The sequence below is a fragment of the Delphinapterus leucas genome, chromosome 15, assembly GCF_059928025.1.
Source record: "Delphinapterus leucas isolate spDelLeu-1000000601 "Yukka" chromosome 15, BTC_Dleu_Yukka2, whole genome shotgun sequence".
Lineage (NCBI taxonomy): Eukaryota > Metazoa > Chordata > Mammalia > Artiodactyla > Monodontidae > Delphinapterus > Delphinapterus leucas.
Genome location: NC_143143.1, coordinates 36,207,541 through 36,233,410, shown reverse-complemented (window position 1 = coordinate 36,233,410; position 25,870 = coordinate 36,207,541). Strand labels below are relative to the sequence as shown.

At 55.1% G+C, this 25,870-nt stretch overlaps 2 protein-coding genes and 1 long non-coding RNA gene across 6 annotated transcripts; 2 read left to right on the top strand and 1 right to left on the bottom strand.

Annotated features, from left to right (window-relative positions):
- Positions 1–1,014: 1,014 nt before the first annotated feature.
- On the top strand, positions 1,015–13,338 carry TBC1D24 (TBC1 domain family member 24). Of its 4 annotated transcripts, XM_089896347.1 has the most exons (8): positions 1,018–2,140; positions 3,279–4,347; positions 5,405–5,563; positions 6,742–6,805; positions 7,861–7,956; positions 8,253–8,475; positions 8,923–9,093; positions 9,807–13,338. In XM_089896347.1, exons 2-7 carry the CDS (start codon positions 3,383–3,385, stop codon positions 9,075–9,077), a joined length of 1,662 nt encoding a protein of 553 aa, XP_089752473.1. In that variant the 5' UTR covers positions 1,018–2,140; positions 3,279–3,382; the 3' UTR covers positions 9,078–9,093; positions 9,807–13,338. The 4 variants fall into 4 exon arrangements, with proteins under 4 accessions (XP_089752475.1, XP_089752474.1, XP_089752472.1 ...); XM_089896348.1 differs by lacking the exon at positions 8,923–9,093 and having other exon boundaries at positions 1,016–2,140; XM_089896346.1 differs by having other exon boundaries at positions 1,017–2,140; positions 8,923–13,338.
- LOC149747431 (uncharacterized) lies at positions 12,569–20,260 on the bottom strand. The gene is made up of 2 exons (XR_016387844.1): positions 19,484–20,260; positions 12,569–18,935 (listed from the first exon to the last, which is right to left on the bottom strand). It is a non-coding gene; the product is annotated as an uncharacterized LOC149747431 (long non-coding RNA).
- Positions 20,165–25,831, top strand: ATP6V0C (ATPase H+ transporting V0 subunit c). The gene is made up of 3 exons (XM_022594589.3): positions 20,165–20,386; positions 24,757–24,940; positions 25,090–25,831. Exons 1-3 carry the CDS (start codon positions 20,308–20,310, stop codon positions 25,292–25,294), a joined length of 468 nt encoding a protein of 155 aa, XP_022450297.1. The 5' UTR covers positions 20,165–20,307; the 3' UTR covers positions 25,295–25,831.
- Positions 25,832–25,870: the final 39 nt, after the last annotated feature.

Sequence of the window (25,870 nt, the reverse complement as noted above, 5' to 3'; positions counted from 1 at the left end):
GTGGGGGACTTCCCTGGCGGTCCAGTGGTTAGGATTCTGTGCTTCCACTGCAGGGGGCGTGGGTTTGATCCCTGATCAGGGAACTAAGATCCCCCGTGCCCTGCGGCACAGCCAAAAAAGAACAAACTAAAAGTGGGTCTTGGGCTTCCCTGGTGGCGCAGTGGTTGAGAGTCCACCTGCCGATGCAGGGGACGCGGGTTCGTGCCCCGGTCCGGGAAGATCCCACATGCCCCGGAGCAGCTGGGCCCGTGAGCCATGGCCGCTGAACCTGTGCGTCCAGAACCTGTGCTCCACAACGGGAGAGGCCACAACAGTGAGAGGCCCGCGTACCACACAAAAAAAAAAAAGTGGGTCTGCTTCTCCCTGAAGGTCCTTTCTGAAGGAATTTGCAAGGTGCAATACCGTTTTTGGAGTTTCCAGTTTAATATTCAACCTGAATCTGAGGCCACTTGAGCAAGATTTGGCACTGTCCTGCCTAGCTCTTATTCTGTTTATAAACACTTTTTTTTTTTTTTTTTTTTTGCGGTACGCGGCCTCTCACTGCTGCGGCCTCTCCCATTGCGGAGCACAGGCTCTGGACGCGCAGGCTCAGCGGCCATGGCTCACGGGCCCAGCCACTCCGCGGCATGTGGGGTCTTCCCAGACCGGGGCACGAACCCGTGTCCCCTGCATCGGCAGGTGGACTCTCAACCACTGCGCCACCAGGGAAGCCCATATTCTGTTTATAAACATGTTTATTGCCCTGACAAGGAGTGGGTTCTATTCGAGAAAAGAGGATAGGCCTGGGGTTCCTCCAGAGGCTAGTGGGCTCAGAGCCTAGAATGAAAGATGTAAACTGTTCAGGTAATTCACAACCTGGGGAAATGGGAGAGCCCTAACTGCCATCCCTCCCAGGATAGAGCAAACAGACCAACTGCCATTTGGGATTCTTTTCTGGGTAAGAAGTTTCCAGCACTGGCAGCGCCTGGTCCTGCTGTGGGTAAGGTTTTTCCAGTGGGACGTGTTAAATGGATGTTGTCACAAAACCTTATTTCTGTGGGAAAGTCCCTATAAAAACAGTATCAATGGATATATATCCAGGGACTTGAACAGATACTTGTACCACTGTGTTCACAGCAGAATTATTCACAACAGTCAAAAGGTAGAAACAACCCAAATGTCCATCGACAGATGAATAGATAAACAAAATGTGTTCTGTCCATACAGTGGAACATTAGCCATAAAGAGGAATGAAATTCTGATGTTGCAGGGAGCAAGGATGAATACGTGGAGCACAGGATTTTTAGGGCAGTGAAAATACATTTTATGATACTATAGTAAGGGTACATGTCATTTTATATTTGTCCAAACTCATAGTATGTACAACACCAAGAATGAATCCTCATTGATCTATAGATTTGGGTGATGTGTCAGTTTAAGCTCATCAGTTGTAACAAATGTACCATCTAGTGGGGAAGGTTGATAACCAGGAGGCTGTGCATGCGTGGGGGCAGAGGGTATGTGGGAAATCTCTGTACCATCCTCTCTAGCTGTGAACCTAAAACTGCTCTAAATAATAGTCTTAAATTCAAAAAATATATTCTCATACATGCTATAAACATAGATGAACCTTGAGGACATTATGATCAGTGAAATAAGCCAGACACGAAAGGGCAAATATTGTATGATTCCACTAATATGAGGTCCCTAGAGTGGTCAAATTCATAGGAAGTAGAATGGTGGGTAACAGGCTGGGGGCCAGGGAATGAGGAGCTCGTGTTTAAAGGATGCAGAGTTTCTATTTGGGAAGATGAAAAAGTTCCAGAGATGGATGGTGGTGATGGTTGCACAGCATTATGAATGTACTTAATGCTACTGAACTGTATACTTATAAATGGTTAAAATGGTAAATTTTGTTAGGTATATTTTAACACAATAAAAAAACCCACCGTATCAAGGTGATTTCTCAAGACATCTTCTTGAATATAACAGGTTTTACATTACAGTTCTTTCCACTCAATATTTTTAAAATGTTACTTTTAATATTTTCAGATAAATGTTTTTGATGCAAGCAGAACCAGAATGATCTGGTCATTTACCAAAACTCACTGAAGCAAACCCTTGTGATAACTCTGGACAGTGTACCATCCCAGGTGGAAAGGTTAGTCAGAGGTGAATGGGCAGACTATTGTACTTTAGTGTTGAGGACAGTAGCCTTTGGCAAAACAAATGTCAAATTGCGGTATTCTGAACGGTAGACTTCTGTCTTGCTGTCCACATGCAGCCAGAGACTCTCAAATAGCACATTTTATCCTTTTTTTTTTTAAATGTCTGCACGAATCTCAATAGTTGCCCAAATCCCCCAATACTTCTGGTTCATTTGGTTCCAGAAATGTCTAATTTTGAAGCTGTGACACCTTCCATTTATTTCTCAGCCCTCATGTCTACTCCCCACCACTGAGTCTTCTCTGGAATACCTGCCTGAAACTTAGCTGTTATTTTTAGAAAATTAAGAGCTGGCCTCCAGATTGCAAGCCAGGGGTCCTGGGGCAGAAACGCAGCATCTGTTGACTTCATGAAGTCTTCTTGACTAGCTGCTCCTTTTACAAGGCCTGCAGGGTGAAGCGTGGGGGCCCGGTGGGCCACCCACCCCCGAGCAGAGAGTTGTTTACAGTAGGGTCAGCCTCTCGAAGCCCTTTCTCATGACCCAGAATCTATGTGACCTCTTCCAGTATCTTCATAAGCTCCATGGAAAGAAGTTATGCTCCAGAGTTGGTAGTGAATTCTCAGAGTATCCACTTATCTTAAATGGAAGCCCTACTGATACTTTATAGAAAGACTAAAACAGGACTTCCCTAGTGGTGCAGTGGTTAAGAATCCGCCTGTCAATGCAGGGTACATGGGTTCAAGCCCTCTTCCGGGAAGATCCCATATGCCGCGGAGCGACTAAGCCCGTGCACCACAACTACTGAGCCTGCACTCTAGAGCCCGTGAGCCACAGCTACTGAGCCCACATGCCACAACTACTGAAGCCCGCGTGCCTAGAGCCCGTGCTCCACAACAAGAGAAGCCACCACAATGAGAAGCCCCCGCACCGCAACAAAGAGTAGCCCCTGCTTGCCGCAAGTAGACAAAGCCCGCGCGCAGCAACAAAGACCCAAAACAGCCAAAAATAAAAATTCATTAATTTAAAAATAAAGTATACAATTCAATTAAAAAAAAAGACTAAAACAAAAACATGGTTTTTTTTAATGTAAACCTTTATACACGCGTACTAAGCATGGTTTTTAATCCTGTAGGATATGGGATGGCAAACAGGTTAGCAGAGAAGCCTCGGACAGAGCGCTGGTGGATTTAGCTGCTCTTCGCCCCCTTCTGGCAGCCCTGGGCCTCCTTCTGCGCTATGGACCCCCTGGGCTACAACTGCTTTGTGGACAGAGATAAGATGGATGCCACCATCCAGGACCTGGGGCCCAAGGAGCTGAGCTGCACCGAGCTGCAGGAGCTGAAGCAGCTGGCGCGCCAGGGCTACTGGGCCCGCAGCTACACCCTGCGGGGAAAGGTGTACCAGCGCCTGATCCGGGACATCCCCTGCCGCACGGTCACACCAGACGCCAGCGTATACAGTGACATCGTCGGCAAGATCGTGGGCAAGCACAGCAGTGGAAGCCTGCCTTTGCCCGAGTTTGTAGACAACACGCAAGTGCCCAGCTACTGCCTGAACACACGGGGCGAGGGCGCCGTGCGTAAGATCCTGCTGTGCATCGCCAACCAGTTCCCTGATGTCTCCTTCTGCCCCGCGCTGCCTGCGGTCGTGGCCCTGCTGCTCCACTACAGCATCGACGAGGCTGAGTGCTTCGAGAAGGCCTGCCGCATCCTGGCCTGCAATGACCCCAGCAAGAAGCTAATCGACCAGAGCTTCCTGGCCTTCGAGTCTTCCTGCATGACGTTTGGGGACCTGGTGAACAAGTACTGCCAGGCAGCCCACAAGCTGATGGTGGCCGTTTCAGAGGACGTCCTGCAGGTCTATGCGGACTGGCAGCGCTGGCTGTTTGGGGAGCTACCCCTCAACTACTTTGCTCGCGTCTTTGACGTCTTCCTGGTGGAAGGTTACAAGGTGCTGTACCGCGTGGCGCTGGCAATCCTCAAATTCTTCCACAAGGTGAGAGCTGGGCAGCCGCTGGAGTCAGACAACGTGAAGCAGGACATCCGCACCTTTGTCAAGGACATCGCCAAGACTGTGTCTCCCGAGAAGCTGCTGGAGAAAGCGTTTGCCATCCGCCTCTTTTCTCGGAAGGAGATTCAGCTCCTGCAGATGGCCAATGAGAAAGCTCTGAAGCAGAAGGGCATCACTGTCAAGCAGAAGAGGTAGGCAGGGGCTACCATCAGGCCCCGAGTGGGGTGGGGCTTTGGGGGAATGCATTCTGGGTGCTTGGGGCCTGAGCCTGTCCAGCCAGCCATCCGTGTGTGGATAGAAAGCCACGGGAAAGGAGAAAGGGCCTTCCTGGCTACAGCCACAGGCTGCTGAGGCAACTGTGGGCGCAGAAGGCATAGGGTCCTGTTCCCGGGTACAGGGGCCATGGCTGAGATAGAAGCTGGATGCTGACCATGGCCCCAGCAGGTCCAGCAGTGAGCCAGGCTGTCCTCCTTGGGTCATTTTAGAGCAGCTTCTGCTCCACCACTCTAGCTCTGGGCTCCCTTGCCGGCCATTCTCATGGCTGCTGAGCGTGGCCCCCTGCCCTGAGCACAGACCCCTGGGGAACAGGCGTGGCAAGGGCCCATGGTGTCCTGAGACCTCGGCGGCAGACGCTGTGAGTGTACTCTAGGTGTGGAGGCCTTTCTTGCAGGCCAAAGGCAGGCGTATCCTGGGCATCAGTACTTGCAACTAACCTCTCCTTGTCTGTTTTATTTTTCTTCCTCTTCTCCACGTCTGTTGCTTCCTCCTGTTTTTCAGTGTTTCACTTTCTAAAAGGTAGGTCTGGAAACCATGTCTCCACGCCTGGCTTCCCTCTGTCTTCCAGCCTGGCTGCTTGCTCTGGCTCTCGGCGCTGGCTTCAGCAGTGCTGCCTCAGAGCCTGGCCGAAGTTCAGGCCCTGTCTGTCTGCCTGTCGGTGCTTGGCTGGCCAGGAAGCATTGTCTTTCAGAGCTGACTCACTCTCTATCCCCATTAGAGAAAAGGTGCTTTTGTCCCCACCCAGGCTGGGCGCTCTCCCCTCTGTGTAACGGGGTGGGAGCAGGACTCCAGGGGGACAGCTCCACCCCATTTCTTCCTGAGGGCCCCTAGAACCAGGCTCTGACCTGGCTGAACAGGTGAGACGTTTCCTCCAGGCTGAGCTCACACAAAAGGCTCTGCACACCTCCAGGGTGGGGGGCGTGGCCAGGGCTGGGGTCGCAGCTGTGCTCTGACCTCTTCCCACTCCCCCAGGCAGTTTGTGCACCTGGCTGTTCACGCAGAGAACTTCCATTCAGAGATCGTTGGCGTGAAGGAGATGAGAGACATCTGGTCATGGGTCCCTGAGCGGTTCGCCCTCTGCCAGCCCCTCCTGCTCTTCTCTTCGCTGCAGCACGGGTACAGCCTGACCAGGTAATGCCCAGGAGGCTGGGGAATGCTGGGCCTACCCTCCCAAGGCCCCAAGGTATGGACTTCAAGGGCCAGACAGTGCAGAAGGGGTGGAATGAGCTGTGGAGTTGCCCAGCTTCTTCGTCCTGTCCCCACTTCCGGGAGGTCATGGTGGGGCTGGAAATGAGCCTTCAAACATGGGCACCTGGGCAAGGCCCTGTCTCTTCCTGGGGGGCCCTAGAATTGGGAGCCCCTTTTCTGGGCATCTCTTTCTCACTCCAAGGCCACTCAAACATCAGGTGTCATTACAGTACACGCCGTAGCTCCAGGCCCCCACGTAGGCGTTGTGATGACACGGGAGGCAGTTTCCCTCCTGGGAGCTTACAGAACTGTCAGGACAACTTGAGGCAGCCGGCCTTGGTTCACTACTCCTCCACCCCACTTCATCAATCCACACACCAGGTCCATGTTGGCCCTGTGGGCTGTGCCGGGCCCTGTACAGGCTTCCCCCAGGGCACACTGTCTCCCAGGGTCACTCTGCCAGGCGTGGCCACCCCCCTAGAGCCTCAGATGGCAGGTAGCTTCTGACCCAAGGTCTGGCTTGGGTCATAGGTGATGCAGTCGGGGCTGGCCCAGCCCACACAGCAGGCACCAGAGCTGTGCTGACCTGGCCCCCACCTCTGTGCAGTGTGGGAGGCCTGCTGAGGGACGGCTAAGCAGGGCCACCAGGGATGCCAGCCAACCCCTGGGCACCTGGTGCTGGCACAGCGGCAGCCTCAGTCCTCCTCACATGCTTCTCAGTGCTGCCCAGCTTCTGAGGACGTTCCGAGCTTTCCCAGAGCAGGGACCTGTTCCTCTGGTTCTTGCTTCCCTGAAGCATCTGGCACGTGGCTCTGTCTGCTGGGGGCCCTCTGCCATGCAGCTTCTCCTCTGTGTCACACCAGGGCAGAGAGTCCTGGGGCCTTTGACCGCTTGGCCTGCGGGCCTCCTGGCCAGGGCTCCATCTTGTCTGAGAAAAGTGCCTGGGCCAAGGTGTTACCATCCAAGCCACTGTGCCTGGTCCCTGGGAGAGGACAAGCAGTTTCCAGGTCCATCCACCCCCAGACAGCCTGGGGCAACAGAGGCTGGCTGAAGTGGCACAGGGAAGGGGTGCAGGTGTGATTGTTACTGTCAGGACTGGCATGTGTGGTCTCTGCCCCCAGGTTCTATTTCCAGTGTGAAGGACACGAGCCCACCCTCCTGCTCATCAAGACCACGCAAAAGGAGGTGAGGAGGGACCAGAGGGAGCTTGGGGTCCTGGCCTCTGATGAGCTCTGGGGGAGTCTGTGCCCCAGAGAGGATGGGTGTTCCCTGATAGCCCCTACCCAGGCTCCCTGGGCTTAGGGGTGCAGAGCAGGGCCAGCCCTCTGCAGAGAGGTGAATCTAGCCTCCCCTAGGACCCCCTAAGTACCCAGAGCCTCCCTGTTTCCCCTTGGGGTCCAGGCCCCAAGCCTGACACAGCCTGGCAGTTTAGAGGAGCTTTGCAGAAATGCCTAGTGAGTGAGGCCTCACCTCCTCCTGTAGTAGTTGGCCAGCGCCAGGTGAGTTGTCTGCCTTCACTTGCCTCCAGCCCCGACAGGTAGTTCTCAGGACCTTGTTCTCTGCAGTGCTGTCATCTGGAAAGTATCTAAGATGTCTAGAATAAAGTCAGAGCTCACGCGCCCCAGTCCTGGGGGTGTCTGCATGAGATAGAGGCTCCTCGTTCAGTGGCTCCCAAACCTGCACCTGTGGGAGTTTCAGTTTCTTCACCCTGTTGCAGAGTCTGCGTCTGGCTCTCCAGGAGAAGCCCAGGCATCTATGTTGCAGCAGATGGCTCTGATTGTCAGATACTTTGGGCAAATCCTGTAGCGACTCAAAGGAGTGACTCTTTAATGGTGAAATCAACCACTTTGCTGGCTGATGGGAGGGTTGGAAAACGTTTCTTGAGCAGGGGTGCTTCCTGGAAGCTTCCATCTGAGGGGCCTCCCTGGCACTGATGCCCACAATCAGAGTGTGGATATGGAGCTTATTCCCATGCTTTAGGGCCCAAGAGGGAAATGAAAATATCCCAAGTAAGCTGATGGCAGCCGAGGCAGCCCCCGTGCATGGTCACTGCCAGCCCCATGCCCTCCAAACTCTGACTTTCCCATACTACTCTCCAGCCCTGGCCCTCAAGTGTGAGGGGGGCTGTGACCACAACACCCCCAGCTGTGACTGTACCGTGGCCTCTCAGCAGGTCCTGAGTGAGGGGACACTCCTGCAGGCAAGCAGGGCACAGCCTCACCCTGGGCCTTTCTCCCCAGGTGTGTGGAGCTTACCTTTCAACAGACTGGAGTGAGAGAAACAAGTTTGGAGGCAAGCTGGGCTTCTTTGGGACCGGAGAATGCTTTGTGTTTAGGGTGAGTGGGCCTCCCTGTGGGAGGTCACCCCCACTCACATGACCCTGTTTACTTCTGTCAGAGCTGTTACCCTACAGGCTAACCTCGCCGTCTCTCTCTGGTTTGTGATCATTAGACCATGAGCTCCATGAGAGCGGGCAGGCCCTCATCTGCGCTGTGCGGCGCCATCTCCCAGCCCCCACTCAGGGCCTCACTCAGGGCACTGATGATGAATTGGGTGGGGTGGGGGGCGGGAAGCTGGCAGGGGCCCTGTGGGCGCCATGTGCCAACTCCTCATGCTGCCCTTTTGCCCTCAGCTGCAGCCCGAGGTCCAGCGCTACGAGTGGGTGGTCATCAAACACCCGGAGCTGACCAAGCCTGTGTCCTTGGAGTCTACCACCATTCTGTCCTCGCCCTGCCACTCTGTGTCCTCAGACCCTGCTGACCGCCTCTCGCCGTTCCTGGCTGCTCGACACTTCAACCTGCCCTCCAAGACGGAGTCCTTGTTCATGGCCGGGGGCAACGACTGCCTCATCATAGGTGGGCGCCTCCCTGCACCTCAGGCTGGGCTCCTGTCTGCCCTTGGTCACTTAGCCTGGGAGGAGGGTACGGGGTCGTGGGTGGCTGAAGCCCCAGGCCAGCTCTTGCTGAGCCAGGTGATAGGTACCTCACCTGAGGGACAGGCAGAGCCCCTGTGATGACGGAGGAAGGCAGTGGGATTGTTGGGGGTGGAGCATGCATGCGGGGCAGGCGTGGGGACCTGAGGCTGCGTGTGGGGAATTTAGCTCACTAGCAGGGTCTCACCAGGAGCCGGGGGACTTTACAGAGTGGAAAGCCAGCCCCGTGGTTTTAGAGAGGCCTCTGGCAGGGCTGCACAGGGACGGCTCCAAGACTTGCCCTGTACAAGTGGAGTTGCTCGGGAGCAGAAGGAGAGCCCCTCGGGGGCAGCGCTGGACAGCAGGCAGCCACTGACCAAGCATCCCACAGGTGGAGGGGGCGGCCAGGCACTCTACATCGACGGGGACCTGAACCGGGGCCGCACAGGCCACTGCGACACTTTCAACAACCAGCCCCTCTGCTCTGAGAACTTCCTCATCGCTGCCGTGGAGGCCTGGGGCTTCCAAGACCCTGACACCCAGTGACAGGCATGATCTAACGGTGACCGAGCTGCTGCTGTAGGGTGGGGTGGTGGCTGGGCCCCTTCTTCAGGGAGGAGGCAGTGAATGAAGACCGCCCCCCCACCACGTGCGTGGGCACCATCAGGGTGCAGCTGGGCTCTGGTGCTGGGCTGGGGAGTGGTGCCAGCACCTCAGCTGGCCAGGCCTGTCCCTCCTGGCCCTTCTCAGAGCTGCCCATACTTGCTACTGTCTCCACCTCGGACTCAGGCCCTGGCTGTCCTCTGTGCAGGCATCCTGTGCCCAAGACCAGAGGGGTTAAGTCTTGCAGCCCCTGAGCCTTGGTTCTGTGGGGTGAGAGGGGTGGGGGAGATGAGACTGGAAAGGCAGAGGGAGCCTGCCCCTCGAGTGTGGGTCCATGGCACCCCCTGCTGGTGCCTCTGAGCATGGCTCCCAAGCAGGCCCTGCGGCCTCCTGCTGGGCCTGCTGCTGGTGGTTCCCTAGGGGTGTGTTGGTCTTGGGAAGACAACAGGCATCCTGGGGACTATTCCTTAGCAGGAGCATCTGCCTGAAACTTCTGACTCAGTTCCCTCCTCCCCATACTGGCCTTCTGGGGGTGCCTCTCAGACAGGAACAGCAGGGTGAAGGCAGGAAGGGCAGGCTGTATGCAGGGCTCTGGGCCCCTCCCAAGGGAGGGCCGAGGGCCAGTAGGATGAAGGGCTGCAGGGGACAGTACGTGTCCTTGTGTTTCCACAGAGCCTGATGCTTCTGCTGGGCCTCAGTGTGTAGTCACGCCTAAAGAGGCCGACCAGGGAGGGGCCCTCCGTGACTGACCCCAAACCAGCCAACATTTCCAGGGGCCTGCCTGGAGAAGCCTGGACCCCTGGAACCTTTTTCAGCCCTCCTCCTCTCCAGCTCGGGCCCTCCTTAGCTCCACTGCAGTCCTTGCGGCGGCCCCATTTCACTGCAGTGACGTGGCCCAGGATCCTGTCCAGACCCCTCAGCACGGCGTGCTGGCCTTGTCCAGCCCTACCCACCTCACCTTCATTGTGCTCCACACACCCTCCCCAGCTCCCTGCCCCCGAGGCACCTTCCTGACGCACCCCTCTGCATGGCACGAGTTCTCCTTCTGCGTCTCTCAGGGCTGTGTGAGCCCTGCAGGGAGTGGCCCTCCCACCCCATGACCTCCCTCAGCTGGTCCTGAGGGCCTGGGCACACCCCTGAGGAAAGAGAGGACAAGCGGACATCCAAGGGGCTGTGCCGAGGCCATGGCAGCCTGGGCCACAGATGCCAGGGGGTCCTGCCTCTCCATGTCCCCACATGCCACGCCTCTGTCCTCCACATCCTGCTTGCTCTTCCTGTGGGGTGCTCATCCTCCCCTGCCCACCTACTCAGATCCCCCCTGAGCCAGGCCAAAGTGATACAGAAGGAAGGACCGGGAACCCTTTGTGGCTTTGGGCAAGCTGGTGAACCTGTCTGGAACTCAGTTTCCCCAACTGTAAAATGGGGCCAGTCATCCTGCTGTGCTGTACCCACAGAACTGCTGAGAGGCTCTGAGGGGCCAGTGTGAATCCCTGTAGAAGGGAGAGGTGTTGGGAGGTGGTGTCACAGCTTACCCCCCCCCACCAGACCCTGCAGCCCTCGCTGCCCCGTGTCCTCGAGCCCCCACAGCCCTCACCTGTACTTTGGTGTTCATTAAACACAGTCTCGTTACGTGAACTCCAGGGATCCCGAGTCTGGTTTCTTCAATTAGGAGGACCTCCCGGGGCTACCCGCCCCTGGGCATGCCACCGAACGGGGTGCAGCCTCCTGCTTGTCAGTGTTCTATCACAGGAACGTGGAAGGCCTTTTAAAAGCACAGCCTTTCAGAAGCAGCTGAAGGCATACCTGAGCGCTATTTGCATGACCTCCTCTGTAAACTTTTTGAACTGGGGTGTTCTTTTTCTGGTGAGTAAGTCCAGAGGATTCTCTGTGGCTGCCCCAAGGGCCCCCAGAGGTCTGGCCCAGGGAGGGTGACTGCTGATTAGTCACGATTTCTGTATCATGAGATCTTCATGTGTGCATGTAAAATATTCAGTTTCTTTGAATTTCACATCTTCTCCCTAACTTTTCTGCTAAACTAAAAGGTATGTGGTTATTATCTCTATTTTTTATTCTTATTATTGTCCTTGTTATCTGATATTAGGTGTTAATACTCTATTATTTCTTCCTGATTATTACTAGCATTTTATGTTAAAAATTAGCCAAAGTTTTATGGATTTGCATAATGAGTTATTTGTTTTTCTAGAAACATTTGAAAATTTATTTCAAAAACAAAAAATTAGGGACTTCCCTGGTGGCACAGTGGTTCAGAATCCACCTGCCAATGCAGGGGACATGGGTTCGATCCCTGGTCCGGGAAGATCCCACATGCCGTGGAGCAACTAAGCCCGTGCGCCACAACTACTGAGCCTGCGCTATAGAGCTGCAAGCCACAACTACTGAGCCCGTGAGCCACAACTACTGAAGCCTGCGCACCTAGAGCCTGTGCTCTGCAACAAGAGAAGCCACCACAATGAGAAGCCCGTGCACTGCAACGAAGAGTAGCCCCTGCTCACCGCAACTGCAGAAAGCCCACGCGCAGCAACGAAGACCCAATGCAGCCAAAAATTAATTAATTTTTTAAAATTTTAAAAATAAGAAAAGCAAAAAATTGAACAGATTAAACCAATTCATTATCAAAGTGGACTGTATGCGTTTAAGGCTTTAGAAAATCAGTTTTTAAAAAATAATTTGTAATACAAGAGTAAGTCATTTGTATTTTATGAGTTTTTCAGTTTTAATTATTGAATTAAAATAAGTATTTCAATTTTTCCTATTTTTATAAGTTCCATGCCTATTATTTTTTTCAGGTTTTCAGGGCAGCTTGTTTTAGAAAATTCTGAAGATTTCACAAGGCCTTCAAATTTCTTTTATCTATTTCCTGAAGCCACAGAGCCTTTATAATAGTCTCCTTACATATTTTATGTTTAGTAGATTCAGTTTTTGTCACTTTATTTTGAAATAATTTTAGATTTACAGAAGAGTTTCACGGATGGTATAGAGCTCCCACGACCCCTCCCCACCCTCCCCCAGTGTTAATAGTGCATGTTTATCAAACCTAAGAAATGACCATTAGTATGATGCTGGAAACTTAAACTACAGTCTGTATTCAGATTCCCTCAGTTTTTCTATAGTCGTTTTTGTTCCAGGAATAGATTTAATTTTTATAACTGTTTACTTCCTCATATTTTAGTTAAATCCTGAATGTCATTAAGTTCACATGACTAACACTGGTCAAAAAAAAATTGCCATAATTAGGCCGTACAGCGACTGCGTCAAATATGTATTCCTGTATCTCAACGGTCCTCCCCCAACTGTCGTGTTTACACAGAGAAGTCGCCAAATGAGGCAGGAGTGCCAGGCACACCTCGCAGGTGCTTCACCCTACGATGTCAAGTTAGAAAAGTGTTTGCATGTTTAAAAATAACCTGTTGTAAAAAAAAAAAAGAATTTATGATCTTCGTTATATACATGTCAGACTGTGCTTGAAGTTAGGTGCAGTGTCCTGTGACTCATGTCTGGAGCTGAAATGCCTCCCATGCGTGCAGACCCACTCATTTCACCCGACCGCGTGGAATTTATCAACACCACACTTGGCGACCAAGGAAGCAAAGTTATGGGCACACTGTCACACAGACACTGACCCATGATGTGACATGGGACACACCAACTAACAAAAGCTTCCGCCTTAGACCACTAAAGCCCAGGTGTGGCTGCTCAGTTAGGTTCCCCATTAGATGCGCCCCTGGTTGTAGGGAGCCTGCAGGTCTGATCTTGTCCAGTGATATGGTCGATAACGTGGTGAAGCTAGCTCAATCCAAGCTATCCCAGCCCCTGTTTTGATTTTCATACAAAGATATAGGAGCGAGCCCTTGTTTTATTTCACCCTGAAGTGCGTTGACTGGCAAAGGACACGTTTTGTCAAAAGTTTACAAGCTAAAGATCGAAGAGAAGAGCTGTGTGAATAATTTTACCTTCTTGTTCTTGTCTAGGATGGTTATTGGCTGAAAAATGGATTACTGGACTGACACTTTAGAGCATTTAAATGAATGTAAAAAAAATATTTTGAGGACCTTGTGGAAATACGTGTAGTGAGTGAATGTGTAACTTTGAAGCAAAATCTAACTTTGGAAAAATAAGTGATTTAGTGATATGTTTGGTCAGTGTTAATTTTGAGTCCTAAATAAAATGAATGAGAACATATGGATCAACATCACTGTGAAGTATTTGATGTGAAAATGTTTCAGTGGGATGGGAATTCCTGAAGGAACCACTGGACATGAATTTGAGGGACTGCATTAGCTGATCCTGATCAACGGGGAGAAGTTTCTTCATTCCAGAGATAGATCCTCTGCTGCCTCTGGTGCCAACCAAGTCTTCCCCTGATGGATTTTGTCTACTGTTCTTCACAGCTCCCGGCGTGTGGACGTGCTCCATAAACGTGAGGAATGGCCATCAGGAAATGTCGCCCAAACTTCTCTGTCCAGAATTGCAAGGATCCCTGTCTGTGTAAAACTCAGTGTCAAAAAAGTCATGCTCATTCAAAATAAGCATATTCTATCTGGAAGTTTATGGAAGTCACTATGAATGTCTTTTCTAATCCCTTGCATTTTAGTTGGGTGTGCGTATACAACAAACACGTAAGACCTATTTTCTCTGCCACCTGCACACACCTGTCCTTCAGTTCCTCCCAGGGCTGGCGGATTGCCAGCGGCCCTCCCATCCTGTTGGCAGCCTTGGCGGCTCTGTCCCGCTCTTGCCTTCTGTTCCTCTTCCCCACACTGGCGGCTGGACACTCACTCCTGCTGCTCCCCCTTCCTTCGCCGTTGCCTTCCAAGACCTGCGTGTTCCCGTCATCCCTTTCCTGCTGCCACCTTCAGATGGCTTGGCCTAGGTCCCAGAAATCCTGGGCTGGTAGGGGAAGAGAGGCTTGGCCCCAGTGCTGCCAGCTCTCTGAGACCAGCTGTTTCAGTTCCTCTTCTGAACGAAGAGCCTGGGCCTCTGGACCATTTCCCATCCGTCAGTGGGCTGCGTGCCCCTGCCCCAGTACCCCTCCCCTGTTGGCCTGTGAGAGCAGGAGCCCCCTGTGGTGCTGCCCATGCTGGTGTCCATCGGACAGTTCTGGATGGGGATGGCTGTGCACCTGTCTCACGTGTCAGTGTGTGTTCCTGGGGCCTGCGGTTGGGGATGCCCCAACATTCCCTGCAGTCCCTTCTTACTGTAAGTGGGCTTAGGACCATCTTATCGTTGACATTAAGACACTGTGACCCTGGGACTTCCCTGGTGGCACAGTGGTTAAGAACCTACCTGCCAGTGCAGGGGACATGGGTTCGAGCCCTGGTCCAGGAAGATCCCACATGCCACAAAACAACTAAGCCCGTGAGCCACAACTACTGAGCCTGCACTCTAGAGCCCACGAGCCACAACTACTGAAGCCCACGCGCCTAGAGACCGTGCTCCGCAGCGAGAGAAGCCACCGCAATGAAGAGTAGCCCCCGCTCTCTGCAACTACAGAAAGCCTGCACACAGTAACGAAGACCCAACACAGCGCCCCCCCCCCAAAAAAAAGGACACTGTGACCCGGGCCAGAATTGGGCAAGATGCGTTCCCTGGGTGGGGGGATGGAGAAGGCCCCCATAGGGGAGGTAGGGATGCAGGCCTATATCCTCCAACGTTTCGGAGGCCTGCCTCCCTCAGGCTGGGCCAGCTGTGGTGGCCACGGTGTCTGCCCAGAGCTCCACCAGCCTGGGCTACCTCTCTCCTCCCAGCACCACCTCACGTGGGCCCCTTTTTGGGCCTGGTCCAGGGTAATCGTATCTCAGCTTGTGTTCCCATCTGTAGCCAGCCATGGAAATGCTTTGTTTTATTGTCCTTTTAAACATTCAAATGGTTAAATTCAAAGTGAGCAATGCAGTGGCCCTTAGTGCCATCACAGTGCTGTGCAACCACCACTGCTATCTAGTTCCATGACATTTTTATCACTCCATAAGGAAACTCATTTAAGCACTTGCTCTGCATTTCTCCCTGTCTCTCGTTTTTTTTAAAGGTAAAATATGCACCTCGTAGAAAATCAATACAGTACGGGAATATCCACAGGGGGAGGTCTCCCTCCCAGTCTGGTCTCGGGGACCCACCGCTGTCAGCAGGGTCTGTGCACTTCAGGTAACCCACCTGTGCTCTCTCCCCACCCTGCTGCCTGTCACTTAACTGCATCTCAGGGGTCATCCACCTGCTTCCATCTCATCAACAGCTGCCCAACTTTCTGTGGTGTGGATGGTCTGTAATTTAAGCACAAACAGGATACTGTCTCTCCCCTGCTCAAACCCTCTTTATCTTTTGGGACTTCCCTGGTTGTCCAGCAGTTAAGACTCCATGCTCCCAATGCAGGGGTCCCGGGTTCGATCCCTGGTCAGGGAACTAGATCCCACATGCCACAAATAAAAGATTCCACATGCGGCAAAGAAGATCCCGCATGCTGCAACTAAGACCTGGAGCAGCCAAATAAATAAAAAATATATATTTTAAAACCCTCTTCATCTTTAAAAAATATATATTTATTTATTTAGTCTGTGCTAGGTCTTAGCTGCAGCACGTGGGCTCTTTAGTTTTAGTTGCAGCATACAGAATTCCCTGACCAGGTATTGAACCCGGGCCCCCTGCATTGGGAGCGTGGCCTCAGCCACTGGAACACCAGGAAAGTCCCTCTCTTCATCTTTTAAGCCCTCATTTAGAGATCACCTGCTGGGGGCCATCTGAGCTTTCCAGGCTCCTCCCTCCTTTGTAGCTGATTTGGCACTGGGATGTCATTGTCCTTGAGTCCAGCCCTCCCAGGTAGGGTAGGAGCTGTCTTCCTCAATCTTGTATCCTCAGAGCCTAGCTCAGTGCCCGCACACGGTAGATGCTCAATAAGTACCAGACGAGTGGCTTAGAATTGAAGGCTGACTGTTGGAGTGGAGGGAGGTCATACTGGCCTTCAGGGTGCTGAGCCCAGACCAGGGCCGATGGTGCCCACCAGGGCTGAGGATTCATCCAGCGCACTTTCTGAGAGCTTGCTCCCTGTGCCAGGCCCGGCGCCTGGCCCTGGTTTACTGTAAACCCATAGGATTTCCACCTTCCTTCCTCTGACTGGCCCAGGGAGAGTCACACACTGCCCCCTGGCCGTCGGGGCCAGCCCCTGGGCTTCCTGCCTGCTGCCAGTCTGGTTCTCAAAGAGTTTTAAGAATCAGTCAGGCTGGGAATTTCCTGACAGTCCAGTGGTAAAGCCTACGCGCTTCCACCGCAGGGGGCCCGGGTTTAATCCTTGGTCAGGGAACTAAGATCCCGCAAGCAGCTCTGCTTGGCCAAAAAAAAAAAAGAGAGAGAATCAATCAGGCCCTTTCTCATCAGCCCTCAGAGTTGGGGTCAGTGGGAAGTGGGGGGCTGCTCCACCTCTGGGATCACCCCAGTCCTCCACCTCTTGCCTCTCTCAGGGCCTGACATCCAGCTGGAGCCACTCAGGAAAACACAGTCTCCCCTGCAGGACTGGCTGCCCCGGCTATGCCCCTGTCCTGCTTGTACATAGACATTTTTTATTTTTTAAAAAAAACCTTGTATCTTTTTGTAAGCTCCAATTATTTTAATTATACCAAAAAGTCATCTTTATGCATCCTGCCCCTTCCCCCTCTGATATCGCAACTATATTTTTTGTTCCATCTCCTCCCAGCCTTGCCTGGGCCACACTTAGCTCTTATCTAGTCAAGTCAAGAGAGCCTGGTGCCCTCTCCGAGCATCACACCCTATGGTATGTCTTCATGGCTACTCGGAAGAATGGGACTGTCCACTGGGAGAAGACGCTCTGCTTGGACACCTTGTCTGCAGTTTCCTGATATTCTTGATAAGACTGCCATGTCAGGCTGCAGGACTCTCTCTTCTTTGAAATGGCTTCCTCAGGATTCTAATTCTAATCATTTGAGGCCCTTTGTCACTTTGTTCGTGGTCTCCATCTCCCCAGCCATCTCCTCCTTCCCTGAGGTCTCTGCAAAGTGCCATTAGATTTCTCTTTCCCACCATCTTTCAGTCTAGACAATGGGCCTGTTCATCCCCGTTAGAACCCTTGGGGAAGTTGGGACCTCACCCCGCATCTCTCTATACCTCTCCCTATTGGGGTCTCTGGCTTGAGTTTCCCAAAGCCCCTCCTTCTTTATTCCTGGAAATTCCACCTGCACAGTGACAGGCCAGGGGCTTTTGACACTGTGATTTCACTCCAGGGGCTGCACAACTGTGAGGGAGAAGGCAGAGGTGTGTGTCCCTGGCCATTCGCTTACACATCCCCTGGCCCACCCCATCCCCGGGCCTTGCCTGATGCTGGGAGGCCAAGGGGAAGGTGACCTGGGTCTCTCCTGTCCCTGTCACTGGTTACCAGACACTCCCTGAGCTCCTATGCAGGAAGCAGGAGGTGTAGTAAGCCGCACAGGCTAGGCTCAGCCTGTGGAGTTTGAGTTTCAATTCCACTACTCGCTAGCCGGCTAACCCTGGGCAAGGTACTAAACCTTCCTAGGCCTGTTTCATCCACAAAATGAGGGTAATGGTTATATCTTCCTCAAAGGATCATTATGAGGATTAGATAAGGCCCCCAAATGCTTAGAGGGACATTGAAGGATTCCGGGACCAGAGTGACTGGTCAGATGTACCAGTTAGGAAGCTCCCATGGTGACAGGGTGAGGAAGACTGGACAGGCAGACCAGGCTGGAGGCTGTGAGAAGACCCAGGCCAGAAGTAAAGGCCTGCCTCAGGGGCAGCAGCAGCAGTGAGGCAGGGGCAGAGCTGAGAGCTGGGAAGCCACAGAATCTCGGGGCCTGGTGAGTAATGAAGAGGGAGCTGTGACTCGAGGGCTGCTGGTGTGGCAGTGGCTGATGGCTGTGCCTCTTGCCGGAAATGGAAACAACCAAGTGGAAGCTGGTGGTGATACGCCGGGAGGTGAGTTCAGTTTGAGACATGCTGGTTTGAGGTGTCAGCACAGCCCCACTGGAGACCCGCTGTGACTTCTCACACCAGAACTTCGGCAGAAAACTAGAGGACGGTGAGCAAAGCCGACCTGCCCTCTGAGCCTGAGGGGGGAACTGTATCCCTGACCTCCCAGTCTCAGGACTTCAGCTGTGCTGGGGTTTGTGCGCTTTGCCACCACTGTGCTTTTGGCTGTGCAGCTTCCCGAGGGGGGCTGTCCTGTATCTCCTTTCCTTAGTTTGAATTCTGCCCCTGCATGCAGCCTCCCCGCCCCCCAGCCAGTGACAGCTCCCTGGTCTGGGCTCCCCAGGCCCTGGACTCTGAGCGCCTGTAACTATAGGGACTGGGCCTGGGGCAGACACTTGGGCATTCACTTGCTCGGACAGCTTCAGGTCTGGAAAGGTGCAGGTGATCACCCAGGGTAGGGCAGGGCAGGGGGAGCCCTGGGAACACCCGGGACCTGCAGTGAAGCTGAGGCTTCATGGCTTGGGTCCGTCCTTGCTCCTCCTTGTGACTCCAGGAAGGAATGAGGGCGTCAGGGCAGATGGTGGTGAACTGGGGAGAGTGGGGTGTGGAGAAGTGGGCAGCAGGCCGCGGCAGCAGAGAGGCCCATTCAGAGAGCCTGACGAATGTTCCTCAGCTTAGAGAAATGGCGGTCACCAGCAACCTTGGCAAGGACAAGGAGCTGGGGAGGAGGTGGAGATGCTGAGTGAAGATTCCTCTTTCTAGAAGTTGGTCAGGTGGCAGAGGGTGGTGGGGAGGGCTCTAGCAGAATGGTGGCCTCCTCTCTTTTGAAACACGACAGACATGGCACTTTGAGGGCTGCAAGTTCAGAGGGGGGCAAACTCAGCCTCACCGAGAAGAGGCTGTGAGGGAGGTTCCTGTCGTGGAAGGTGGGTTTGAGAGTCCAGTGGGAGGGCCAGGCCAGGGGAGGTGACCCCACCACCCACATGGAGAAGGCTGATGACAGCTACCACTCAGGCTGTTCAGGGAGAGTGCTTTAACGCTGGGACGAGGCCTTGGGGCTCAAGGGAGACCCAGGACCAGATGGCAGCCACCCAGGGCTCCTAAAATGGATGGGACAAAAAGGCAAAGGGAACCAGAGCTGGTGGGCAGAGATAAGGCAGCCAGTTGGGGTGCCAGGATGGTCACATGGAATCATCAGGGTGGGGCCAGTCCCAGGCCAGGCTGCCTGCTGGGCTGAGAGGGAACCACTTACTGCTGCTCCAGAAATAAGGGCAGCCCTGCATTTGCAGGGGTTGTGTGGGAACAGGCAGGACAGGAACCCCAGGGGAAGTTCACAGGTTGAACTTCCGGGGAAGCCTTCACAGGTTGCAACACTGACAGGGCTTCAAACCAGTCATGCTTACATTTTGAGGGGCAGAGACAACCCCTCCAACTGTAGTCTGGGTCCCTGATGCAAAGGAGGGAACAGATACGGGGAAGGGGGCTCCTCTTCCTCGGAAGCCAGGGGAGAAATCACCAATTGCTGGGTCGGGGCCTGGTGGGTCTGGAAGAGTCTGGGGACGGTTTCGGCGGGGTGGGGGTGGGGGGCAACGGGAGACACAGGATTTCGGCTCCGCCTGCTTGGACTCTCAGATCACCCCAGGAAGTATGAGGACGTTCGGGGTAGACAGCAGTCCTGGGTCCCTGCAGGCTGGGCCGTGAGAACTCCTCGGCCAGCCTGCACACTGAGAACGCAAAGAAAAACGACGCTCCGAAGCGAACACCGAATAGTACCGCGCAGCCGCAGAGGAGGTGGGACCCCTCGAGCCCCGCCCCATATGCTAATATGGCGCGCCACCACCCCGCCCCGGCCCGGGGACCGGACGGGCCCAAAGCCGCGGGGTTCGAGAGGCCGGCAGCGCCCGACAGCGCACCTGAGGAGGCCGAGGTGGGGCGGGGCGCAGGGGTCCAGGCCGGCAAGGCGACAACACAGTGCGTGGGCGTCAGCGGGCCGCTAGGGGGCGTCCCGGGGCCATGACGCCCCCTACCGGCGCTAAGTGGTATGGCCCGCAGGGGCGGGGCCCGGGTCATGTGACGCGGCCACGGCCGCCATTTTGTTCTGCGGTGCTGGTATTTAGAGCGCAGCGGCTGACGGCCGGGATCGCTTTTCCAGCCGCCTGATTGCTAGCTTCGTACAGCTCGGTGCTCGCAGCGCCAGGCCCGACCTCGCCCCCGCCTCACCGCAGACATGTCCGAGGCCAAGAGCGGCCCCGAGTACGCTTCCTTTTTCGCGGTCATGGGCGCCTCGGCCGCCATGGTCTTCAGCGGTGAGCGCCGTGGCAGGAGGGACCCGGGAGGCGGGGGGCGCGCGGGGCTCGTGCCTGCTGCTCTCCGGGGTTCGGCGTGTGACGTCACTCTGACGTAATTTCGAGCTGTTGGGGGTCTCGGGTCTCACGTGACTGCAGGCCTGGGCCGGGGCCTTGAGGGCTGCAGGGGGCCGTCAGGTGTCTGGAGGGCAGGGCATGCGGGCTAGGTCCCGGTGTGGGTCCCAGGGTCTCCCGGGGGTCCCCGGCTGGCCCGCGGCCAGCCGGTCGTGTCGGTGCGGGGGTGGGGCGGCGGCGCCGCTGCCATCTTAGCCCCTGGAGAGGCGGGAGCGAGGCTGGGGTGGGGGCTCGCGGTCCTGCGTCTGCTCCGCACCCGCCCCCCCCATCCTGCGGGCAGGTGTGACATCACACCTCGGAAAGATTCCCCCGACACAGGGCCGACCCTGTCCGTGGGCGGCGCAGGTGGGGAATCCGGCCCTGGCGCTCCCCGCCGTGGTCCACAGCCCTCGCCCTTGTGGCGGCCTGGTCCGTCGGCGGGGGTCAGGTGGGTCTGCACCTAGGCAGGTGCTTCCGGTTAGGGCTTGTCGGTGTTTCCCAATACCCCTGTAGGCGGTGTGGGTTGGTTAGAAAAACTGGGTTGAGAGGTTGGTCTTGAGAGCCGGCAGGGACCCAGAGGTGGGAGTGGAGTTGGGGGGTGGGGGTGGGTCAGACAGGCTGAGGGTGCAGTATGGATGTCTGGGAGACAGGCCAGCCTCAGCTCTGCGTTTGCAGACGCTTGTCTGGGTGAGCGAGGTAGCATGAAGCCTCAGTGTTGAGGGGATTGGTTTTTTTTCCATAGAAGGAAGTCTTCAGTTCAGGCCTGAATGAATGAATGACCTTTCTCCCTTTCCCTGAGGCCTGGAATTGGGAGGGGCTGCCCTAGGAATGGAGAAGGGGCCTTGCAAGGTTTTTGATGGCACCTTGGTTTTGAAGTTGGGTCTTATCAGTCCTGGGGTGTAAAATTCAATGAAAATGGGCCCTTCTGGGAGAAGAGCACTTGGGCCCGGCCAGGAATGTGGGACCCAGGGAGGTGAGTCCTGACCCAGCTGCAGCTCCTGTGGACTGGTCTGGCCTGGTCTGGTCTAGGCCTTCTGAGGTAGGTCTGGTTTTGGGCTTTGATGACTCGCCCTGCCCCACCCTGTGTGGTGGACTGGAGAGGCTCCCTATGCAGGTATGTGGAGGGATTGAACTCTAAACACTCTCTGCTGACTATAAACACTAGTGGGGTGGGGGCTTGGGGCCTCCCTCTGCCCAGGCGGGCCTGCCTGCCGGTCACAAGCTGCTGAGTGGGCCCTGACCTTGCCATCATGTGTGAGTAAGGGGTCATTTGTGGTGCGAGAAGTGGCCTGTACTTCCCCTTTTGTCCTAAGCGACGCCTACTATTTCCACATCTTCCAGAGCTGCCTGCTCTCCCGTGCCTCCCAGCAGGCTGCTGTACCCCCTTTTCCCTCACCCTTTTCTGCTCTTTGCCTCCGGAATGCCTCCAGGGCCAGTGCCTGGCCACTTGTGGGTTGTTGATTGTCTGTCATTGACCATTCAGCAATTCTCCATTGAGCTCCTACTATGTGCCAGGCACTGGGGGACATCGGTGAACAAAACAAGAACCCTGCTCATGTGGAACTTGAAATCTGGCAGAGTTTACACCCGAACCCTTTTTCCATATCCAGCTCCTGGCCTCCTTCTGGTCACCAGGTGCCTCTCTTCCTGTCCTTCTAGAACTTACTTGGTACTTTTGAATAGAGCCTGACCAGCAGGTCTTTGGAAGTTACTGAGACAGGGTATCACTGGTCCAGAGGTATTTTGCTTGCCCCAGGCTCCTGGGAATTGGGGCCACCCGTTCTGGTTGGCTCGTATGCAGCTTCACTCCTGCTCCCCTCCCTACATGGGGCTTACTGTGGCCCTACAGTAGCTAGCTTCTTACTTGGTCAGTTGGGCCAGACTCTGATGTAATTTCTTTCTCTAGAATCTTTCTCCAGGGCCTGTCTTCGTCTACTTCCTTGTGCCTTCCTGGACAGTTCTCAGGCCTCAGGTGCTGCTGCTAGGGTGAGTGCAAGCTCTGTCCGCTGCTCCTGGCCCAGATTGCCACTGGCCTGCCTAGCACTTGGCTGACTGGGCTTCTTACAACTGAATGAGGTCCACTCCCTCTCCCAATCCCCATCACCCATTCCAGCTTCCCTTTTTTTCTTAACTTAGGACCCAAGTCTTGTATATTTTTTCTTCATCATGTCTTCCACGGAGCCGTCAGTTGCTCCTTTTCCGTATCTTCTGTGACTTCCTCCCTACCAGTGAGCCACTGGTGTTTGGCACTATGTTCATGGAACTGTGTCCTGATTCCTCTTTCTGTTCCCTGCTCCATCTGGAGCACCTTCAGGCTTGGACTCTGGAGCTGGCATCCAGGGTCTTCCCAGCCCAGCACCCTGAGCCAGGCTGCTTTTCCCTCTTGATGGTCATCCTTGTTTCTTCCCTTTGTTCCTCTTGTGGCTTCCCCACCCCCAGGGGAAGCACAGCCACATGATCTCCATGCTGCACTCTACAGAGAAGGGCCCAGCTCACTTGCCAACTCTCACCCACTCCAGCCTTGCAGCAGGGCTCACTGCCTGGGGCGCTGGCTTCCCTGTAATGGGGTCTCACCCAGTGCCACCTATCAGTCTGTGTCCTCGTCCTTGAGTAATGAGCCCTGGCGCTGGCCTGGTGTGGTGCTGGGCCCGTAGTAGGAGGCTGAAAAATGCCCTGTTGCTCCATGAGCAGCTTGGTGAAGATTGGCACCTGAAGGCTGGATGTCGGGGGTGTGGAGGGGAAGCAGTGAAGGTCCTGCTGCCCCCACCACTGTGCCTCCCTCCCTCTGCTCCCTATCTGGTGTCTCTGCTCTGTGTGGTCTGGAATCTTCTTCCTCTTGCCTCGCCTTTCTGTGACTACCTACTCACTATCAGCCCTCCACTCAGTTGTCACCTCCCTTGTGAAACCTTTCCCTAGACCTCCCCACTCTTCCTGGAACATGTTGCCATGCTTGGAGGGGCTGCGTCTGTCTCTTCACCAGGCTCAGAGCCCTGGGAAGGCAGAGCCCCTCTGACCTCATCCCTGCTCTGCAATGAGCACAGATTAGTCATCTTTTGACAGCCCAAACAGGTGAGTCAGAGATGCACAGGAATGTCTGGGATTGTCCTGGCCCCTTCCACCTCTGACCCATGTCAGCATCTGCTCAAGTCGCACATTGGGAGCCTTGAGGGTGGCGACTGGAGTCAGAACAGCTGCCTGGGCCCCTGTGGTTCTCCGTTGTACTTGCAAACGTTTTTCCTAGGCTTGGAAGACAGGCCAGGAGAAGGGGGGCTTTCAGGAAGGCAGCCCACCCTGGGAAGAGGGAGGAGGGATAGTGGCAGGGGAGACAGGAGTCCTGCAGTGCCTAGAGCCTCCCCCCCACCCCAGTTACCAGAGGCCTCAGCACAAGCTAGGCTTCTCACAGGTCTGCAGGGGCCTTGGGGTTGGCCTGGGTGATGGCTTCACAGCCCACTGTCTTTCCTGTACCCTGTCCTTTCTTTGACTTGCCCTGTCTCTGGTTGTTCAGAGAGGATTCTCCCTGAACTCAAGGGTCCTGGCCTGCTCTGTGGCTGAGGGTGCCGAGAGCTGCCTTTTCTGGCAGAGCATTCAGCCTGTTGACAGACACACTAGCCCTTGCTGCAGCGTGTCCCTGGGCTGGGAGTTGTGGGAAGTGTGGTCGGCAGGGTGGGGAGTGGGCGAACCTCTGGCCTGAGAGGACGAGAATTGCCAGGCCAGCTTCCCCTGACCCTGCACTGCAGTGGCTCTTCCAGCGTGTTGTCTCTGCACTTAGTCCCAGGGCTTGTGGGCTGACCCGGGCTCAACATCTGGGCTGTTGACATAGCTCGTGCTTTTCCAGGCCTTTCCTGACGTGGGAGAGTGCCTGGTGGGACAAAAGGTGCCCAGAATCTGCAAGGCTTCTGTGCCCAGCTGCCTGTTTCCCCACGTGACAGGGCAGCCTGTCACAGCTCCCCCTTTTAGGTCTGAGGCTCCATGGAAGCATGGGATCTATGTAGCAGGCATGGGGAGTGCTGTTGAGCCTGGGTTGGGATTTCACAGGAAAGCAGGAGCCCATATGGGCCAGACAGCCATGAGGGTATCTGGTGGAGGAACCCATACCGTGGGTTCCTTGAGTGCCCAGCTATGGCTGTTCCTCTGAAAGCCACCTGCTCCTGGCTGAGTGCCACTTTCGTCTTGCCCCTTGCGGGTGATAACTTGCGTTGGCCTTCAAGTATGCCAAAAGCTGCCCCCAGGGTCCTGGCCACAGGTGCTCTGGGCTCACCTCATCTTCTCCCCCTCAGCCCTGGGTGCCGCCTATGGCACAGCCAAGAGTGGCACCGGCATCGCAGCCATGTCTGTCATGCGGCCGGAGCTGATCATGAAGTCCATCATCCCGGTGGTCATGGCCGGTATCATCGCAATCTATGGCCTGGTGGTGGCAGTCCTCATTGCCAACTCCCTGAATGATGGCATCAGTCTCTACAGGTGAGGCCTGGGTTGCTCTCCCTACACCCTGCCTGGGGTAAAGCCACTGTGCGGAGCCAGGAGGGGTCCTGGGTGGATGGCTGGTGACCCATGCCTGCTGCCTTCCCTGGCTGTTGGCTAACATCCATCCTGTGTACTCTCTCCCCCAGGAGTTTCCTTCAACTGGGCGCTGGCCTGAGCGTGGGCCTGAGTGGGCTGGCAGCTGGCTTTGCCATCGGCATCGTGGGGGACGCCGGCGTGCGGGGCACTGCCCAGCAGCCCCGGCTATTCGTGGGCATGATCCTGATCCTCATCTTCGCCGAGGTGCTCGGCCTCTACGGTCTCATCGTCGCCCTCATCCTCTCCACAAAGTAGCCCCTCCGGGCCCACCAGCCACAGAATATGATGTAAAGACCACCCTCTCCTCATTCCAGAACGAACAGCCTGACACACACGCACGGGGCAGCTGCCTGCCAGTAGTTGGTCTTGTAAATGCGCAGTGTCCTAGTGCCCATTGTCTGTTGCCCCCAGCCTTGCCCCTGCCTGCCCCGTGCCGTGGACATCTGGGCCCACCACTCCCGGTCCAGGCCCCTGACCAGTGAGGATGCAGGCCTCTGGCCGCCCCCCACCCATCTGCCCTAGAGTGCTCTGTGTATAAGGATGAATTAGAGTTGTCATTTTCTCTTCACTGGATGTTTATTTATAAAGATTTGACCTGTTCATACGTCTATGGAGCAGCCCTCTGTCTCCCAACTCTATAGTAATCTTAGGTAGACTGTTGCGTTGTGCGGTTACCGTTTGCCCTGAGACGCGTTGGATGGAACCACCTCCTGCCGGGGCCGTGGCGCAGTGTGTTGGGCCCACTGGGCCCTGGCGCCGAACCGTGTCCAATAAAGTTCTCGGATGTGACTAGATGCCTGGGTGTGGGTCGCTTGTTGGGTCCCGGGGCTC